General features: G+C 45.1%; 1 protein-coding gene across 2 annotated transcripts in view; it reads left to right on the top strand.

Moving 5' to 3' along the window:
• AGBL1 (AGBL carboxypeptidase 1) overlaps positions 1–17,269 on the top strand; it is a 399,614-nt gene that overhangs the window by 106,641 nt on the left and 275,704 nt on the right. For both annotated transcript variants that reach the window (XM_083712535.1, XM_083712536.1), the window contains exon 17: positions 2,758–2,911. In XM_083712535.1, coding sequence (XP_083568661.1) covers positions 2,758–2,911 — 154 coding nt within the window. The remainder of the gene's footprint in view (positions 1–2,757; positions 2,912–17,269) is intronic.

The following is a 17,269-nucleotide window of genomic DNA, read 5'->3' as shown; positions in this document are numbered from 1 at the left end:
CTAGACAGCCCCTCAGAGGAGGTGGGCTGATTAGAGGTATATTTCAAGCCTTCATAAAAGAAGGCTTCAGCCTGCTGTTGAGGCAATAGTTCCCGGACATAATTCTAGGAAGTGCTACTGTAGCTATAGGGAGCTCTCCAGGGTCCTGACCAGCTGGTCCTTTGCCATAGGACCATATAGGGAAGAAAATGATGTCTATGTGTACTGTTGCAAATTAGTTTTGGCTATGTAATGAATGATGCCATGGGGTAACAAGTCAATTGTGAGTGAGGGCAGTGCTTCTTGGATTTGCTAGTAGTCTGTGGAAATCATGTAGTGAATGAGATGATGTTGTTCATCTGAGTCCTCAGTCAGATTTGGCTATATGATAGTATTTCTTGGGGGTAAATAACAATTTAATTGGGTCTTGGGAGAGAGAGAGACTGCAAATAAGAGAGTCTGAATGCAAATTAACATTTCTCCAAGTACTACCAAACAATAATAAAAAAGTAGGGCTTTTTTGACAATGCTACAAATGTCCATGAAATATGGGGAATAATTTCAGCACTACACTACCCTACACTACATTTAAAATAAATTGAAGGTGCATCTCCTGTGTGTACTAAGGTATGGAGAAACACTCATTTCCTGATTCTGGCCAAATCATGATTGCTAGGGACATTCTCCCCACTTCCTGCCCAGTGATGGCTTTGACCAGGTCAGCTAAAATAACTCACAACTTTCTCCTGGAGCTTCTAACTTTTTGTCATGGGAAAACAATTCCATTTTTGCAGAATGGATGATGAACAAAAACCCATTTCATGAATGTGCACCATTAGGTTTTATTTTCCAGCATATGTCCATGCAAAATGTGTGTGTGTGTGTGCGTGTCCGTGTGTGTCCCTTCAGATCAGTAATGAATTCATAGTGATTTAGCAACTCAGGGGCTCAATTACCTGCACAATGCAGATGAAAAGATGATAAAATCCCATATGGAAACAGTGACTTGGAAACACTGATCATAATATAATGTGCATTTAATAACTGAAAGCATATTTATAGCACACCTCTGCATACTGTGCAGAGGGACAGTATTCAATGCCACTGTTACTCTGAGTAATAAATGAATGTATTTTACTCCAGGGTGATAGATGAAAATAGTTATTAATAGAGTCTTGCTGCACACAAGCACATACAAGTGGAACCTAGAGGGCCAACTTTGATTTCAAAAGCAATGATAACTGGGCAGAAGCAGGTCCAATAAGAAAATGTTTTGGTACCAGCAGGTACAGTGGAGTGACCCTGTGCTTGTTTTAATGCAGGGTGAAGGAGGTGAAGTGAAGGAAATTGGGTGTGAAACCAATCTTCAGTGTTATTGTTCTTTAGTTGATTTATGAATTGCTTCCTAAGCAGCATCTCAAAGCATCTCGTAATAACACATTAAAAACATATATAAAAGAACTGCATACTTAAAACAGTTAAAACAACTGCAAACATATGCGTGTCTGCATATGTACAGATTAAAACTATATACATTAAAAATAGATACCAACTGGTATAAATATCTCCACTTAAAAGGCTTATTGAAAGTCTTCAACAGGTGCTGAAGAGGAAACAGAGATGGCGTCTGTCTGGTGTGCAATGAGAGGGCAGGTGCTGCCACACTAAAGGCCAATTCTGACACAATGAGGAACAGACTTCCTGATAAAATAGTATCTGCAGGAGGCTTTCTCTTGTGGAGCTCAGGTATGGGGTGAGTCTGTAAGGGATGAGACAATCTGCTAATGCCAGCTTGCCGCATTGCTCTGTTGCCACTTCTTTTAACCCCACCACCACTCAACCTTTGAAGAGCTGCTGTGAAGGGGATGCAGACATTGCAACCTTTCACTCAGCAGCACTTGAATTGGTAGGCTGGGTCCGGCTCAGCTGCCTAATTCCTCGGTGCACAGAGACAGGTTGCATTGTTGGGCAGGTAGATATTTGCATCTTTTATAGTATGTGTCACAATAGGCAGAGTGGACCCCCAGACCAGCTGTTTTGCACTGGCTGCAGCAGAAGGAACACAAGGTGCGAGATAGAGCTAAGATGCAAAAACAGGATTCAGGGTACAGTGGTACCTCAGGTTACATACGCTTCAGGTTACATATGCTTCAGGTTACAGACTCTGCTAACCCAGAAATAGTACCTCGGGTTAAGAACTTTGCTTCAGGATGAGAACAAAAATCGTGCTCTGGCAGTGCGGCGGTGGCAGGAGGCCCCATTAGCTAAAGTGGTGCTTCAAGTTAAGAACAGTTTCAGGTTAAGAATGGACCTCCGGAACGAATTAAGGACTTAACCCAAGGTACCACTGTATTTACAAGGATGTGATGAAATGTAGACTGCCCAAAGATGAAGGTGATGAAGAGGAGGGCCAGGTCCCCCAAAAGAAGGTATTTTAATATATTCTGGGAAGTTTGAAAGTATGGAAATGAGACCCTTTATATAATTTGTGTCCATACCATCCTGCATATTTCCTATCATTTAAGTGCTTTAAAAACACATAAACACTGGCATGTCTAGTCTTCCCCCGCCCCAGCCCATTTTTCCAGCTGCATAGTTTTCCCCTAACTGCACATTTTGTGGTCCATTGCACATTAAAAGAACAACAACCCTGATTTGTGAGTGTCCAGGAGCATCTGACTGCTCATTTTTGCAAAGAGGGTCTGGATGGTAAGGATCCTTGATTTTATTTGGATGGACTTTTCACACGTCCTCCTGCTTTTGTCCCCCTCTCTCCAGTCTCACCTTGACATCTTGGAGCAAGCCAGGAATGCAAAGAAAGTCTTCTTCAGGAGGCAGACTCTGTGCCACACTCTGGGAGGAAACCCCTGTCCCCTGCTGACAATCACAGCCATGCCTGAGTCAGAAAGCAGCGATGATCTGGAGCAGTTCCGTAAGTCATGGATGCCTCTGTGTTAGTCCATTTCATTTGGTTTGTAGCCTTCCTCCATTTGGAAACTCAATGTGAGTGACAGTGTGCATTTAGCAGTCATATGCAATGAGATAAAATGCAGCAGATGGAACCCTGGGCTGAACTGAGATTATCTGCCCAATTTTCACTGCTGTCAAGAAACACTCCCAGATTGGGCTGTGTTTTCTAATGTTTGTTTTTGGAAGTGCTGCTTACAAGGACTGTGGTGAAAACCTGAATAGGGATATTGTTCTTTCTAAAGGGAAGAACGGGATGCGGGTGGCGCTGTGGGTTAAACCACAGAGCCTAGGACTTGCTGATCAGAAGGTCGGCGGTTCGAATCCCCGTGATGGGGTGAGCTCCCGTTGCTTAGTCCCTGCTTCTGCCAACCTAGCAGTTCGAAAGCACGTCAAAAGTGCAAGTAGATAAATGGGTACCGCTCCGGCGGGAAGGTAAATGGCATTTTGTGCACTGCTCTGGTTCGCCAGAAGCGGCTTAGTCATGCTGGCCACATGACCCGGAAGCTGTACACCGGCTCCCTCGGCCAATAAAGCGAGATGATCGCCGCAACCCCAGAGTCTGCCACAACTGGACCTAATGTGGTCAGGGGTCCCCTTTACCCTTTACCTAAAGGGAAGAACTAGTTGAACTGGTTGTAACACCAAATAATGTCACTTGCTTTAGCATCTTGGCCAGAAATGGGCTGTGCACCCAGTTGCTTCAGGGACCAATGTATATTAACTGTAGCCTGCTTGCTAGTTAAGGTGCCACACAGATCTGGGGCATGCTCCAGGAATGATAACAACAGTGATGTTCTAAGTATGCAATCCACTTGATTTGCTGGATGAATTGTCAGAAAGAGACTGTACCATGTGGTGTGCTACAAGCTTGCCTCCGGGCAAGGCTGAATAATCATGTATTTACTTATTTCATCTGAGCAGCTTGGTTAATTATAGCTTTTGGGAGATACACCAAATTTCATTTCCCTGCCTCCTAGCTTTGATCAACCCCCATGCCTCACTCCCCTGGCTTTGCTTTGACAAGCCCTCTAATCTATGGGTCAGGGAGGAAGGGATAAGGGGGTCCATTGTGGCAATTTCATAAATGGCCAAGCTTTGGAAAAACACAGTAAATGTTTAAAAGCCTTTTAGTCACTGGTACAAATGGAAGTTCCCTTCATCACTTGTGGATAAGCCACATGGATGGAAGATGCGGCTTTCAGCAAGGGTGTCATCTAGAACTTTGGAGACCCAGTCAGCAGAGGCAGTGGAGCAGAGCTGAAGACAGCTCTTCTTTCATTGCCCTCAGGTGGGCTTTTTGTTCTTTAGGTCCACAAGGAACTCTGCCACATTCCCCTGCTGTTACTTCCATTCAAAATCCATTGCAGTAAGGCAGGTGCCTTTGCAGTGTAATTTTCAGTTCCTGCTAAAACTTTTTTGTTTAGGAGCTTGTACCTAGACACCACCACCACCATTAATAAATGTCTTTATTATCCACTCTTCACCAGCAAGTCCTGGGTCCCAATGTAATTTTTTTAATGCATATTTGCTTTTAAAATCACCAATTTTATTCATATTTTCATGAATTTGAATCCCCCCCCAGTATTTTTTCTTATGAATATTTATACTGTTTTATGTAAACTACTTAGAGGTTTATGTTGATTAAATAGTATCCAAATCTTCCATAATGGCAACATCTACAGTAATTTTGCTTTCCCAGGGAGCTGCCCCCTGCACCTCCCAAAGCAGACATATACAATGTGGTTTCTCAAGACTAAATTGACTAACTTTTTTTTATTTCAAACATTTTTATATGGGTTAATATTTCAAGAAAAGGTGGGTACTGGTTGTGAATCCGAGGCACCAGGTGTGAGCAATGAGAACATAAGAAAAGCTCTGATGGATCAGGCCAGAGGTCCATATAACCTGACATCCTGTTTAGGTTTGGGCAAATTGAGCAAGATGAGGTTATGTAGGGAAGGGCTGAGGCAAACTTAAGCACCTCGGACAGCTCCATCCCAGAGAGCCTCCCTAAGCGCAAAACCCAAGTTTCAGCACCAGTCAACCTGAGACTGAGCTTTAAAAAGGAGCTGCAAGTCCAAGTAGTTAGCTGCACATTCAGTGAGTGGAACCTCCTCATTTAACAAACCTCAACATGCTTTAGCAGTTATCAGGTTTGATGCTGCAAGGGAGACTCTTTTTCCACTAGGGTGGGTGTGGAGCAAGGTAACTCCAGTGCCTTTGTCCAGAGTGGGATTGGCACAATGGGCCCCTCTTGCACAAGTTCTTCCGTGTCAGTAGAAGCATCTGGTGCTGACCTTGAGGGCAATTCTCTTCCCCAGACCACATCCCTGACCTTATGCCCTGAAGATGGAGAGTACAGCCCCAGGGTCACATGAAAGGGAAAGTAGGCCAAGATAGGCAAGAGGTTGGGTTCCAAAGGAGGCCACAGGAAGATAACTCAGTGCAGAACTAGTTGTTGGGAATCACAAGTGGGGAGAGGTCTGTTGCATTCAGGTCCTGCTTGTGGGTTTCCCATAGCCATTTAGTTGGCCACTGGATGTTGGATGTTGGTCTCTCATGGATCTTTGGTCTGATCCAGCAGAGGTCAGGTTCTAAAAGAATAAATAAGCAGGAGCAGGTCTTAGGCTAGACCAAGCTAGGCTTCAGAAGACTTAGAGAACTACTCTGGCTGATGACTTCCTCAAGCCTGAGGCACCAGTTATGTAAGGCTATGTCAGAGTTGGGGAAGCTGTGGCCCTCCAGATGCTGCTGGATTGCAAGCTCCCAGAGGGATGATGGGAGTTGTAGACCAGCAACATCTAGAAGACCAAAAGCTCCCCAACCCAGACTTATAGATGTGATCAGGATGGTGCCATGGAGCAGCAAGAATTGGGCCATCACTTTCCTATGAGCTGCCCTGGTGTTACAGAGAGTGAGACAACCGTCTCCTTCTCCCATACTGAGCCAGCTGCAGCTTTCCAGACAATGACGGGGAAATTCAGACCTGGGGAGGGCAACCATGGCCCTCCAGACTCTCCCTTCCCTGGTCCTGCTCAAGTTCCATTTCTGGCTGTAATGGAATAGATTTTTGCTGGCCTGGATAGAGAAAATGTGTGTGTACAGCAACCATTGACTTTTGCATGGCTGGTATGTAGCCTACTGTACAAGGGTAAGTGTTGCATTTGTTGCTCCTTTCATTTTGGTCTCTGGCCCCTCCCACCACTGCCATGTGGCCCCCAGAAGGTTGCTCACAAGGGATTGTGACCCTCAGGCTGCAAAAGGTTCCCCACCTCTGCTTTACAGGTGTCCCGTGATTTACAATTTCTGTCACAGGGCTGCTTGAGATTGCTGGCATTCCTTCTTGTCCCTTCCAGTAATTGCTTATTACTTATCAGTAATAGAACACGGGAAGGAGAGGCATAAGGAGCCACCCTAGTATTCATCTTCCATGCACAAATCTATTGAGACCTGCATGTTTTATACATTCCAGCACCCTCGTCCTTTTCTAATTCTAGAGATAACAGATCGGCTATTCAAGCTGCACGAACCTGCTTATTAAAATGTCGCTTCTCTTTGGAAGAGGGTTACAAGAAAGAGGGAGTTGTCATAGAATTCACAGAGTCTCTCATTGCCTCTCAAATGCTCCTGTTCTAAATATGCAGAAGGCCCAAGGAAGCTGATTTGTGGCTGATTTCATCCCACTTATCACCCTCCTCCCATGATACCCCAAACGCTCGTATGTTCCCCGCCCCCCGCCAACACTGCATATTCGTTTTGGAATATGTGGAAGCTAAGTGAGAGTCTGTGATTGGCTCTTGCATTGTCAATGGAATTAAAGATTCCGTCCAGGACAAACTGTGCTATGACAAGTGTAAGGTTTTATTATGTATTATGTTCAGGCTGCATCATACAGCTTAGAAACTGCACCAAGGGGAGAAATTAAACTGTCACAGCATTGGGCACTTAACGCCCATGTTAAGTAAGGACATTGAAGTGCTCACTGTGGTAGCTGATGGGGTTTGGAACTAAAGCTGAACTGACACACATTTCTTCTTTTTTGGGAGGGAGCATTTTTGGCAGTGCCAAATAGCCTCCTCCCTTTTGGTAACCCTTTAAAAGCACTTTGCAAAACCTCACATTCATTTACATTTCCTTTGCTTGCCCACATTTGCCATCACTTGCCTCATTGTCTTCCTACTCTTGGTGGCATTCCTCTGGGAGGTCGTTGGAGAAAGGGAAAGCAATGGCCATGGTGGGATCCCTCTGTGCAGAGAGTATCCTATGGTTTTATGTATGTGTTTGTGTGTGTATACGTGCCTGTAGAATTCTTACCTGCCTATGTGTACACCAGAAAAGTTGTGTGTCAGGTGCTGTTGTGGTTGCTCGAGAGTAACCGGGCAGGACTCCGACCTGTCCTTTACAGGCTTTATTTGGGTGCAAACTATTTACAGTGAAGAGGGTCATAAGTTCATGTCTGGCTCAATCGCTAGCAGAATCCGGGAGTGGTCTGTTTTTGTACCTCCCCCAACATAAAAGTTTCATCACTCCCAGCCTTTTTCGCCCCTCCCTGGGTCTCAAACTACTGCACATGATGGGAGATGGCAAGGGCATGCTTCCCTCCTCTCTGGCTGGATCAGGCGCGGTGTTAAGACTCTTACCAGCATCCTCTGGTCCTTGCACCTCTTCTTCACTGGAGGTGGGGCTTTCCTCCTCACCGGAAGAGGAATTGCTTTGCAAGATTTTTGGAGGCTCCCTGTAACACAACTGCCCCCCTCTCTCTTGCCTCTGAGCCGATGGCAGTTCCCTGACATTGTGCATATCATATTACAGTGGTACCTCAGTCTGCGAACAGTCCAGTCAATGAACGCTTTGGGGAACGACCTCCGCAAAACTGGAAGTAGGCATTCTGGCCAGCAAACTTTCCCCCAGAAAGCAAAAACAGAATCCAACCGGGGGAAGAGCACCTGTGGTGAGAAGCCCCATTAGGGAAAGCGCGCCTTGGCTTGAGAACAGTTTCAGCTAATGAATGGACCTCCAGAATGAATTAAGTTCGCAAACAGAGGTACCACTGTATTTGTATTACATTTAGATACAATTTAATGCTAAAATAGACTTCTTAGTGGTTTACTGTTTATGGGAGTCAGTTACACAAATGTTAACACGCCCAACTAAAATACACAACAAATCAATCCCAGGAAAACATCTATGGCTGGCACCCGTCTGTCTCCGGAAGGCAATGGAGGAGTGTGCCTTTGGGGGAGAGAGACAGAGTTACAACACCTGCTGTGGCTGTAGTAGAGACCAATGCAGGAGAGACATTGAAACAGGAGGCTCAGGTTGAGAGATCAAGGGAATGCCTGTGTGAACAGGTGCATCTGCCAAAGCCAGCAGAGTGCCGATAAAGATGAGGCCTCCCATATTTCAGAGCGGACTGCATTCTGCAACACGGGTGCTACCAGTGAAGAAGTCTGTGTCATGGCAATTTGATAATCATCAGGCAGCACCAAAATTAACTGGGTTCCATTGTTGATCATAATGTCCTTATTGAGCAATTTCGTGTGTGTGTGTGTGTGTGTCTATTTTACCTGCTGTTAAATTGGTAAACTTTTATATATCAGTATAATTCCATTATCAAGCGCCACAGGATATGACTTGGTCCCCAAGTCGTTAGCTTGGCTCACTTTTCTGTGTGTATTGTGAGTTCTCTGCCCTAGAGGTGCAGTCTTGGAAGAAGCCCCGGGTGTTTGTGTGTCTGTGCTTATTGGCTCCAACCGCCAGTAGCATGGAACCCCTAGAAGCTTACCCTAAAGGGAATGTAGCCTTAGAGCTGAAAAGAGGACTTCCACTTCTGTCTTACAGCATGCCACTGTGTAGTCAGATGGAGTGGCGTGACATTGTTACTCAGATGATTATAAACCTACCTCTCCACCTCCCTGAAGAAACTGGAGTCACCAGAGGCAGGTGGCTGATTTAACTTCCTGTCCCAGTGGGCTCCCCCTAAGCCCCTTTAGTGTCTCCCATAAAAGTAAATGACTGCCATTTATTCCATTAGCTCACAGTGATGGGAAGAGCTTTGCCTGTTGATTATCAGCCCTATCAGGCAGCTGTTGAAGTCCCAAGAGCCCTGCCAGAAAGAAATGGATGGCAAACTTAAATCCAGGCTTTGTGTATTTGGAAGGGAGCCCTGTTGATTGCAACAAAGTCAATTTCAAAGGAATGGTGCTTAAGGTATACAGCCTCCATGTAAGCAAAATCATTGCCTTTTGTAATGTGTCATTGATGAGGCCATTGTTACCTTGCCTGGTTGACAGGGGAGTGTTGTGAAGCAGCACTAGAGCTGAGCGAAAATTTCTCAGATGACATTCCCTCCCCCTCGAGAACATTTTTTTTCTTTTTCAGACCAACATCTTCCCCTCAAAAGAAGGCAATTTCACAGATCCTCCCCGTCTGAATATTCTCCACCACTTTTTGTCTGTGTGTGGAACCCACAATAACACTGGTTCTGGGGCATTGTGGAGTGTGCAAAATGATGGACAGACTGTGGTTGTAGCAGCAGCAAAAGCAAATAAAACCTCAGGGAAGGAAGGGAGTATCTGTACTTTCTGCTATGATGAGTTCCATCCCTGAGAAAGTTTTGGGGAACTTCTCCTCTCCTTGGATAAATTTGGTGAAATGGTCCACCCACTTCAATTTCTCTACCTGTAAATAGTGTAGAGAGGCCCATCTGTGCATAGCTCTAGGCCAGGTAGAGGAGATCCTCAGGCCTTGGTGCTGAATGTGACTCTCACCAGGCCATGCATCTCTCCAGCTTTGCTCCATGCTCTCTTTGAGCACTTTTGCCTGGTTCGAATGTATCCTTGAACTGTGGTCATGCCTCTTGCTGGCCTGGATGAAGGATGCAGAGCTGTGGTGTGTGTGTGTAGAAACCTCTGTCCTTTGGTGACTGGAATGTATGTACCCTACTGTAGAAAGGTAAGAGTCACTTAAAACCATAGAATTGTAGCGTTGGAAGGGACCAGTGTTAGAAACGGAGATATGAAAACTAGGAGCTAAATGGCACCTTAAACCTAGGTAATGGGTGCCGCAACAGAGTGTCTAGGCATGCTTTTTATATCACAAGAATACAAAGCTGAAAATGAACCGCAGCTAAAATCTTATGTTCATTTTTCACATGGTCTAGTCCTCATCTGAAGACCTCAAAAAACAAAGCCATACTTCTCCTGCTCGCCTCACCCTAATATTCTTATGAGGGTTCCTTCTCCAGTCATCAGAGAGTAGCTGGAAATGGGGAGGCAGAAAATGGAAGTGGGGAGCTCCTCCTTTCCTTCCAGCAGTGGCAGTTTTAGTCTGAAATCTTAGGCGTGGTACTGCACCCAGAGCTCAGAAACTGCTCTCATTAATGAAATTCCCTGTTGCAAAACACGCCCAGAACAATGGGAGCTTTGAATGCTGGAAAGGACCCTGAGGGTCATCTAGTCCAAACCCTTCCAATGCAGGAATCTCAACCAGATCATACATAGCACAGACCTTTGCTTCAGGGTCTACCCATTTTTTTGCCGCTGGCCCCACCCTCATTGATGGGTGGCCCCTGGAAGGTTTCCCATGAGGGGATGTGGCCCTTGGGCTGAGAAACATCCCTCACCCATGCTTTAAGCACTTATCTGGAAGGTTAGCCTCCTCCACCTGTCAGTTCCACTGTGTGGGATATGAGCTGTGAGGCCCTCACTGAAGGACGTCATGTCACATTGGTGAAGGCATAGGAGCTGCTAGCTCTGCAAAATCTGTTAGCTCTCCACTGACAGCCACATAATAAGCTGTTGGTTGATCTGTCATTATTATTATTTTTTTTAAAAACGGGGGTCTATCCCCCCCACTTTAAAAAATGAAATACAATTTCCCTACGTCCCTCCTAATTAAGAACAGCAAGGAAGGGCTGAGATGGCCACTTTTTCAGGGTGTTGTGAACTGATGATTGTGTGTGGGGAAAATGTACACAGTTTAATTAAGCACATTGATTAAATCAATACGATTCAAACAGCTTAGCGCTCCAATCAGCTTAATCTCATTAAATGTAATTCGGGCCTCGATAATTGATTAATAATGCATTATGGTTTATGAATTATTGACTCCCGAGTTATTATAACTGTGCCTGCTCCCTGCATGACAGGCACGGCTGCATGTTAATTACAAAGAGCTCACGCTCTGTCCTCCCCCTCTCTTTTCAATAACTTTTTCGGAGGAAAGAGATGACGTATCTGATAGCAAAACAGGAACTTAATTAGATTACGGCCTTGTCGCAGTGGCGCTCCCCTGAAGGCACATGATCTTGTCAGTTTGGGCTCAGGAGCTGGGGAGCTATGAGGTTGTATCCAACTAAGTTTTACCCATAGGAGATGCTTTGAAATTAATGGCTATGTATTAATATCAATGGGACTCCTCTGAGTATGGCTAATGCTGGATACAACCCATAGGCCAAGAATGGGGCACTTGTGTTACAAGTCTTTAATGCTGCTCAAAAGCACAGTCCTAGCCATGTTTACTTTAAAGCAAGTCCCACTTGTTTCTATGGGGTTTGCTCCCAGGTTTGTGCATATAGGATTGCAGCCTTACTATACAACTTCCCCCCAAAATAGGAGTGGGTTAGCTGTGAACTGTTACGAAGCTAGACCAGCTCTTGAAATAAATATTTGGGATGCTGTGCAGTGATGCTGGTTGCTATTGTGCTAGGACTCACTTTCATGATTCTCCGAGTGGGTGGGAATCTATCTAATTTCCCAGCTGGAATGGCCTTCGAATACCCTCTGCATGCTGTGCTTCCAATCACCCATGTTTGTCTGGTAGAGCAATGAAATATGGTCCTTGGGAGGCAATGAACTCCTCCTTCTCCTCTTCTAAATGGTAAAAGAGAGCCTTGAGCTGTTACTGGGCCTCTGATATCCAGCTCAAACTGTGACATAGGGGGAGGGGGGGAGAGAGAGGGCATATTTCACTGAGTCCTGCATTTCCCCAGATTTGGTAGTAAATTCCAGTCACTCTCCCGCTGCTGGAGAGGCATGCTTGAAAAGGTCAAATGTTGTTGTAGTGTTTAAAAAGAGCCAGGCAGGCTTTTGAGCTACTCTAAACTGACTCTTCCTGTGCCAAGAGGCAGCTCTATTAAAGGAGGGCATCGTTTTTGGACGATCGCAGATGTGGGATGGCATCAGGAAGCAAAACGGAATGCACATGCAATGGCAGGCACCTGGAGCTCAGGGCTTGCCCAGTTTTGGACATTTTGATGACTTGCAAGCAAAATGCTCATCCAACGGCAGGATGTGGATGGAAATGAGACCCTAAAGTTGAGCTCTAGTTCAGCCGCTGGGTGCATATCAATGCATAGAACAGGTGTGAGGAAATTTTGGCCCTCCAGATGTGACTGAACCAGCCCCAGCAAGTATGGTCAATGACTAGGGATGATGGGAGGAAAGTCAAAGGTCAAGTAGACTATGAGGTGCACTGATCAGTTAACTGTCTGATCAGAGAAGGAACTGAAGACTCCCCTTGCAGCCTTCATCAAATTAGCTAAATCTGTGTTACTCTTACCTTTCTACAGCTGCCTATGGTGTGTGTGTGTGTGTGTGGACACACACTCTGCCCAGTCAAGCAAGAGGCACCCATCCAGTGGCGTAGCATGGGGGTGCCGGGGGGGGGCTGGCCGCACCGGGCGCAACATCTGGGGGTTAGGGGGTGCAAATCCACGGGTTAGGGGGCGCAAATCCACGGGTTAGTGGGCACAAATTACTTGCCTTGCCCCGGGTGCTGACAACCCAAGCTACGCCACTGCACCCATCACACTTCGAGCACAATTTCCTGCCTTGCAAAAGCGCTCAAGGAGGGCATGGTTCTTTCCCTTGCAGGTCCTTGATTTAATAAAGTTTTGTCCTTTAACCCCACATCATGTAGAGATGTTCAGTTCACATTTAGAGGTGAACCTACCCAATTCACATTTTCCAAAACAATACATGAACTGAAGCGCAGCCATCTTTCAAAATCCGCAGCCCTCTGAATTTTGCAACACAGTTCTCGAACCAAATAGTGTGTGGAAAGATGCATATGCAGGTGGTAATCTGTCCATAAAACGAGATGTGTTTCTGAGAATAGCATGCAAAAAACACAGTCACATTAGGGGAAATTTCTTTGGGGGGAAAAAGTGCATATTGGGCAAAATTTCATATCAAATTGGGTATATTAGGAGAAATTACAACTAAAATGCTGGTGAATTTTCCTAAAGAATTCTCCTGTTTTTCTGCAAACTGGTGTGGAAATGCAGAGGACTGAAGTTGAGATTGGAAGAAAAATGAGAAAGTGAGAAACCTGAAATTTCAGATTCACCCATCCCTAGTCTTGCATGCTCATTTCCCATGTGAGGATACAGGGATTGTTATAAAGGTGGCTTCTTGCCTCTTGCCTTGGTCTGTTTTACCCAAGAGGCACCCTCAGAATTCACTCGGAGTATCATTTTAGTCAAAATCCAGAGGCGAGAACTCTATAAAATAATGCTCTAAATGGGCACAGTTACTGCCAGCTTCTTTCTCTGGAGTTTCTCTTTCCCCTTGCAGCAATCTTCATGCTATGTATCCCAGGAGCAGCCTCAAAAGCCTCTACCACAGAAGGAGTGCTTTATGTCTGTTTTCATTCTAGTCACAATACAGCACTTCTCACCTGGAAAAGAGCTCTGGATATTCATTATCTGCCACACTGCGATTATATTCCTATTATTGTAGTCCTGGAACAGGCACACACACACACACAGCGCAAAGACGGAAGTGGGGGGGTGGAGAGGTATAATGGCTCAGCCATTGTTTTCTAATAACTGAACAAGAGCTTGCTTCTCTCCCCCACCTCTGTTCCTAATAGCTATTATAAGAGCATCCCTTTGTCCTCCCACCTAATCTTCCCTGAAACAAAATGTGCATGTGTCATGTGAACGTTAAAATGGCTATGGGGGGGGGACCTGGGCTCAGATCTTAGAGGAGCATGGATGCTAATGGTGTAAATTTTCCTGGGCAAATGAACAGAATTGGCCCAATATGTTTGGCACCCTGCCCCGCCATGTACAGAACCTGCTTGGGTTGACAATCAGCTCTTATTTCCAAATGGGCACCCTCCTCCATTGCACCTGAGAACAGCAGACTGGCTTAAAAGGTGCAGAGCAAGCTAATTTAGGGAACTCTGGGAGAAAGGTGGTGGTGGAATTCTTCCCCTTCCGCTTACCTGAAGGAGCGTCTCCACCCCTATCATTCAGCCTGGACCCTGAGGCTCTCCACAGAGGGCCTTCTGGTGGTTCCCTCACTGTGAGAAGTGAAGTTACAGGGAACCAGGCAGAAGGTCTTCTCAGTAGTGGCATCCTCCCTGTGGAATGCCGTCCCTTCAGATGGCAAGGAGATTAAGAATTACATAACTTTTAGAAGACATCTGTATTGGGAAGTTTTTAATCTTTGGTGTTTTGTTACGTTTTATATATGCTGTAAGCTGGGGAAACCCAGCCAGATGGGTGGGGTATAAAAATATTTTTAATTATTAAATTATCATTGCTATCTGCTGCCCGAGGCTGCTGCCTCAGTCTGCTGTTGTACTCGTGCCCTGCTTGCGGTCTTCCTGCGGGCATTTGGTTGGCTGTTGTGAGAACAGGATACTGAATGGGATGGGCCTTTAGCCTAATCCAGCAGGGTTCTTATTATTGTTCTTGTTTACCCCACAGCACTGAGCTTCATAACTGAGTGAAAATTTGAACCTTGGCCTCTCAGATCCAAGGCTAACACTCTAACCATTGAGAGCATCAAAGCCACCAATTTGGGGCACTGCAGCAGAAAAGGAATTGCCCCAAGTATCCTCTTGGGCATGAGTAAGGATGTCAGGGAATTCTAACAAAAATGGAAACGGGAGAGGAAATTGCTGATGTGTTTTTTTAAAAAAATTATATGTCTGGAATGGAAATCAATCCAGTGTATACGTTCTTGCTTTTGGTCCACTCAAGATAAGCGATTGATTATGCCTCTGTCCATTTGCATTGCATTTCCTTCACATTGAAATGAATGGTGAAGAATATTATAGGACAATGTAATTTATGTAATTAATTATGTAAGTTATGTAATTTCACTAGGGCAGACAGTGAGACAAATAACATAGGGCTGGGTTTTTTGGCAGGGGTTTGTGGAAAACAAACTGCAGCAGATCTGAAATGGTTCCACATGCAATGACTGCAAAGCCTCTCTTGAAGATTCTTAATTTTGGGCTGGTTTGTGAATGCAGTCTTTCAGAGAACTTGGCCCCAAATCCGGCACAAACTAGAAGCCAGTGCCAAGGACTGGTGTTAAATCATCCACAATGTGTATATCAGGCAACAGTCTAGTTGCTCCATTTTGAGGCAGAATGATGCATAGAGACCTTTCTCAGGTGACATTGCTTGGGACAGCAAAGATGGGGCATTGTCATGCTGGTCAGCCATGTCATGCTGGTCAGGCTTTTAAGTACACCAGAAAAGCCCTCCAGGATCATGAAAGGCTCACCTAGCACAGCGTCCTCTTCTTACAGTGGCCAGTCAGATGCCCTTGGTATGGGAAGCTCACAAGCAGGACTTGAGTGCAACCCAACTCTCCCCATGTGGAATTCCCAGAAACTGATATTCACAGGCCTACTGCCTCTAACAGAAGTTAGTACCGTAGTTGTTGAACTTCTCCATGGATCTGACTAATCCTCTTTTTGAGGTCAAAAGAGTTCTAGTTCCCCAAACAGAGTGTACTGAAATATATTCTTTGCTTTTCTTTTTGTTCCATTGTGTCCTTCCCTATCCTTACATTTATGTTAATGAACTCTACATAATTGGATCAGGTCTCAGAACCGACAAGGCTCGTTCTGGAACTTAACTCTTTTTTCCAGCAACAGCACTTTCTCAGTAACACTTTGCAAAATGATATATATCAAATCACCAGTGCATTTAGAATTTAATTTGCTCTATCAGTTGCAATTGTCATGCTACTTAGTTTTGGAGGGGAGGGAAATGTAATTTCCCTGATACTTCATAATTCTTTTACAAGCCTTTGTCCCCCCGCCCCCGGTTTTCTTCACTGAATCTGTTTAAGCAACTGTTGGAGAAAGGGAAGGAGAGCTGTAAGGGTCTTGATCTCCCCCTTTTGAAGCACACATACACATTTATTACCAACAACTGGTCACATTTTAGTGTGACCAAGAGCGAGACTTCAAAATAGGACTAGACTGATAGGAGCATGTCCAAATTCACAATTGCCAGAGTCAATAGGGTAGGGGACAGATTTAGCACTACTGTAATGGTGGCCTCAGGTGCACTTCCTTATTTTTGACTGTATAGATTTATTTCCATGGTGAAAATTATGTATGGCAACATTGCACTAAGGGCAAAATATACTCACAACCTGAGACTGGGTGGCTTAACAATCATCAATAGAGACCCTCATGGAGGGTACAAATGCCTCTTCTCTCTGTGGTATGAAGGCTGTGGAGGAAGAGATAATATATTTCCAATGCTTCTGCTCTAAAAAGTAGAATGTGGCTTCAAGGGAAGAAAGAATGGACTAACAGAAAGCACTATTTCCCTACCAAAGCACAGCTGCTGATGTACATGCACACACTCACACACATCTGTTTGTCAGAGATGGGGAACCTCAGAGTCCCTCTATCAGGCCCTTGGAGTTTTTCTAGGAAATAGATGTCTTCTCAGCACTGACATTTGTCTTGATCTCCCATCTTGACCCTTGCCATGGTTCCTGGTTTCTGTCTGGATCGACATCTTCCTACAGTTCAGTCTTGACTGGAGGACAGATGAATTCATATGACAAGACAGTATGTAACAGGCAAAATACAATAGGTTGATCAGGAACCAAAGAATCAGAGGCCTAGATCTCATGGAAATGGTAGTTGTGTTGGGACTGCACCACTTCTGACAGCAGGTGGGGAGTCATATAACTCAATATTCCTCCCACCAAAAAGAATAAATTCTTGCATCAGAAAATTGGTATATATAGGGGGAAAGTTTTAGCATAGCTTTCCCTATGACATGCTACTCTTCTATAGGATTTTTCTCTTGTGGGGGAGTGCTCAGTCACATAAGCTGTCTACTTGAAGACCAAACGAATACAGCCTGCATGGCAGCTTACCATCTTCCACAAGAACAAGGCCACTGGGTCTGTCAGTGTCTTCAGGACCTGGGACAGCTCTGAAGGGGCAGACTTTGTTCTAACAACAGCAAAGCCTGACTTAGCCTGACCAAATGTCAAATATTTGATTAGCCTGCCAATAAGCAAGCACTGCTGTAAGGTCAAGCTGT

The sequence above is a fragment of the Podarcis gaigeae genome, assembly GCF_964106915.1.
Source record: "Podarcis gaigeae genome assembly, chromosome: 14".
Taxonomy (NCBI): domain Eukaryota; kingdom Metazoa; phylum Chordata; class Lepidosauria; order Squamata; family Lacertidae; genus Podarcis; species Podarcis gaigeae.
Note: the sequence above shows the minus strand (reverse complement) of the source record. Positions and strands in the feature narration are given on the sequence as shown.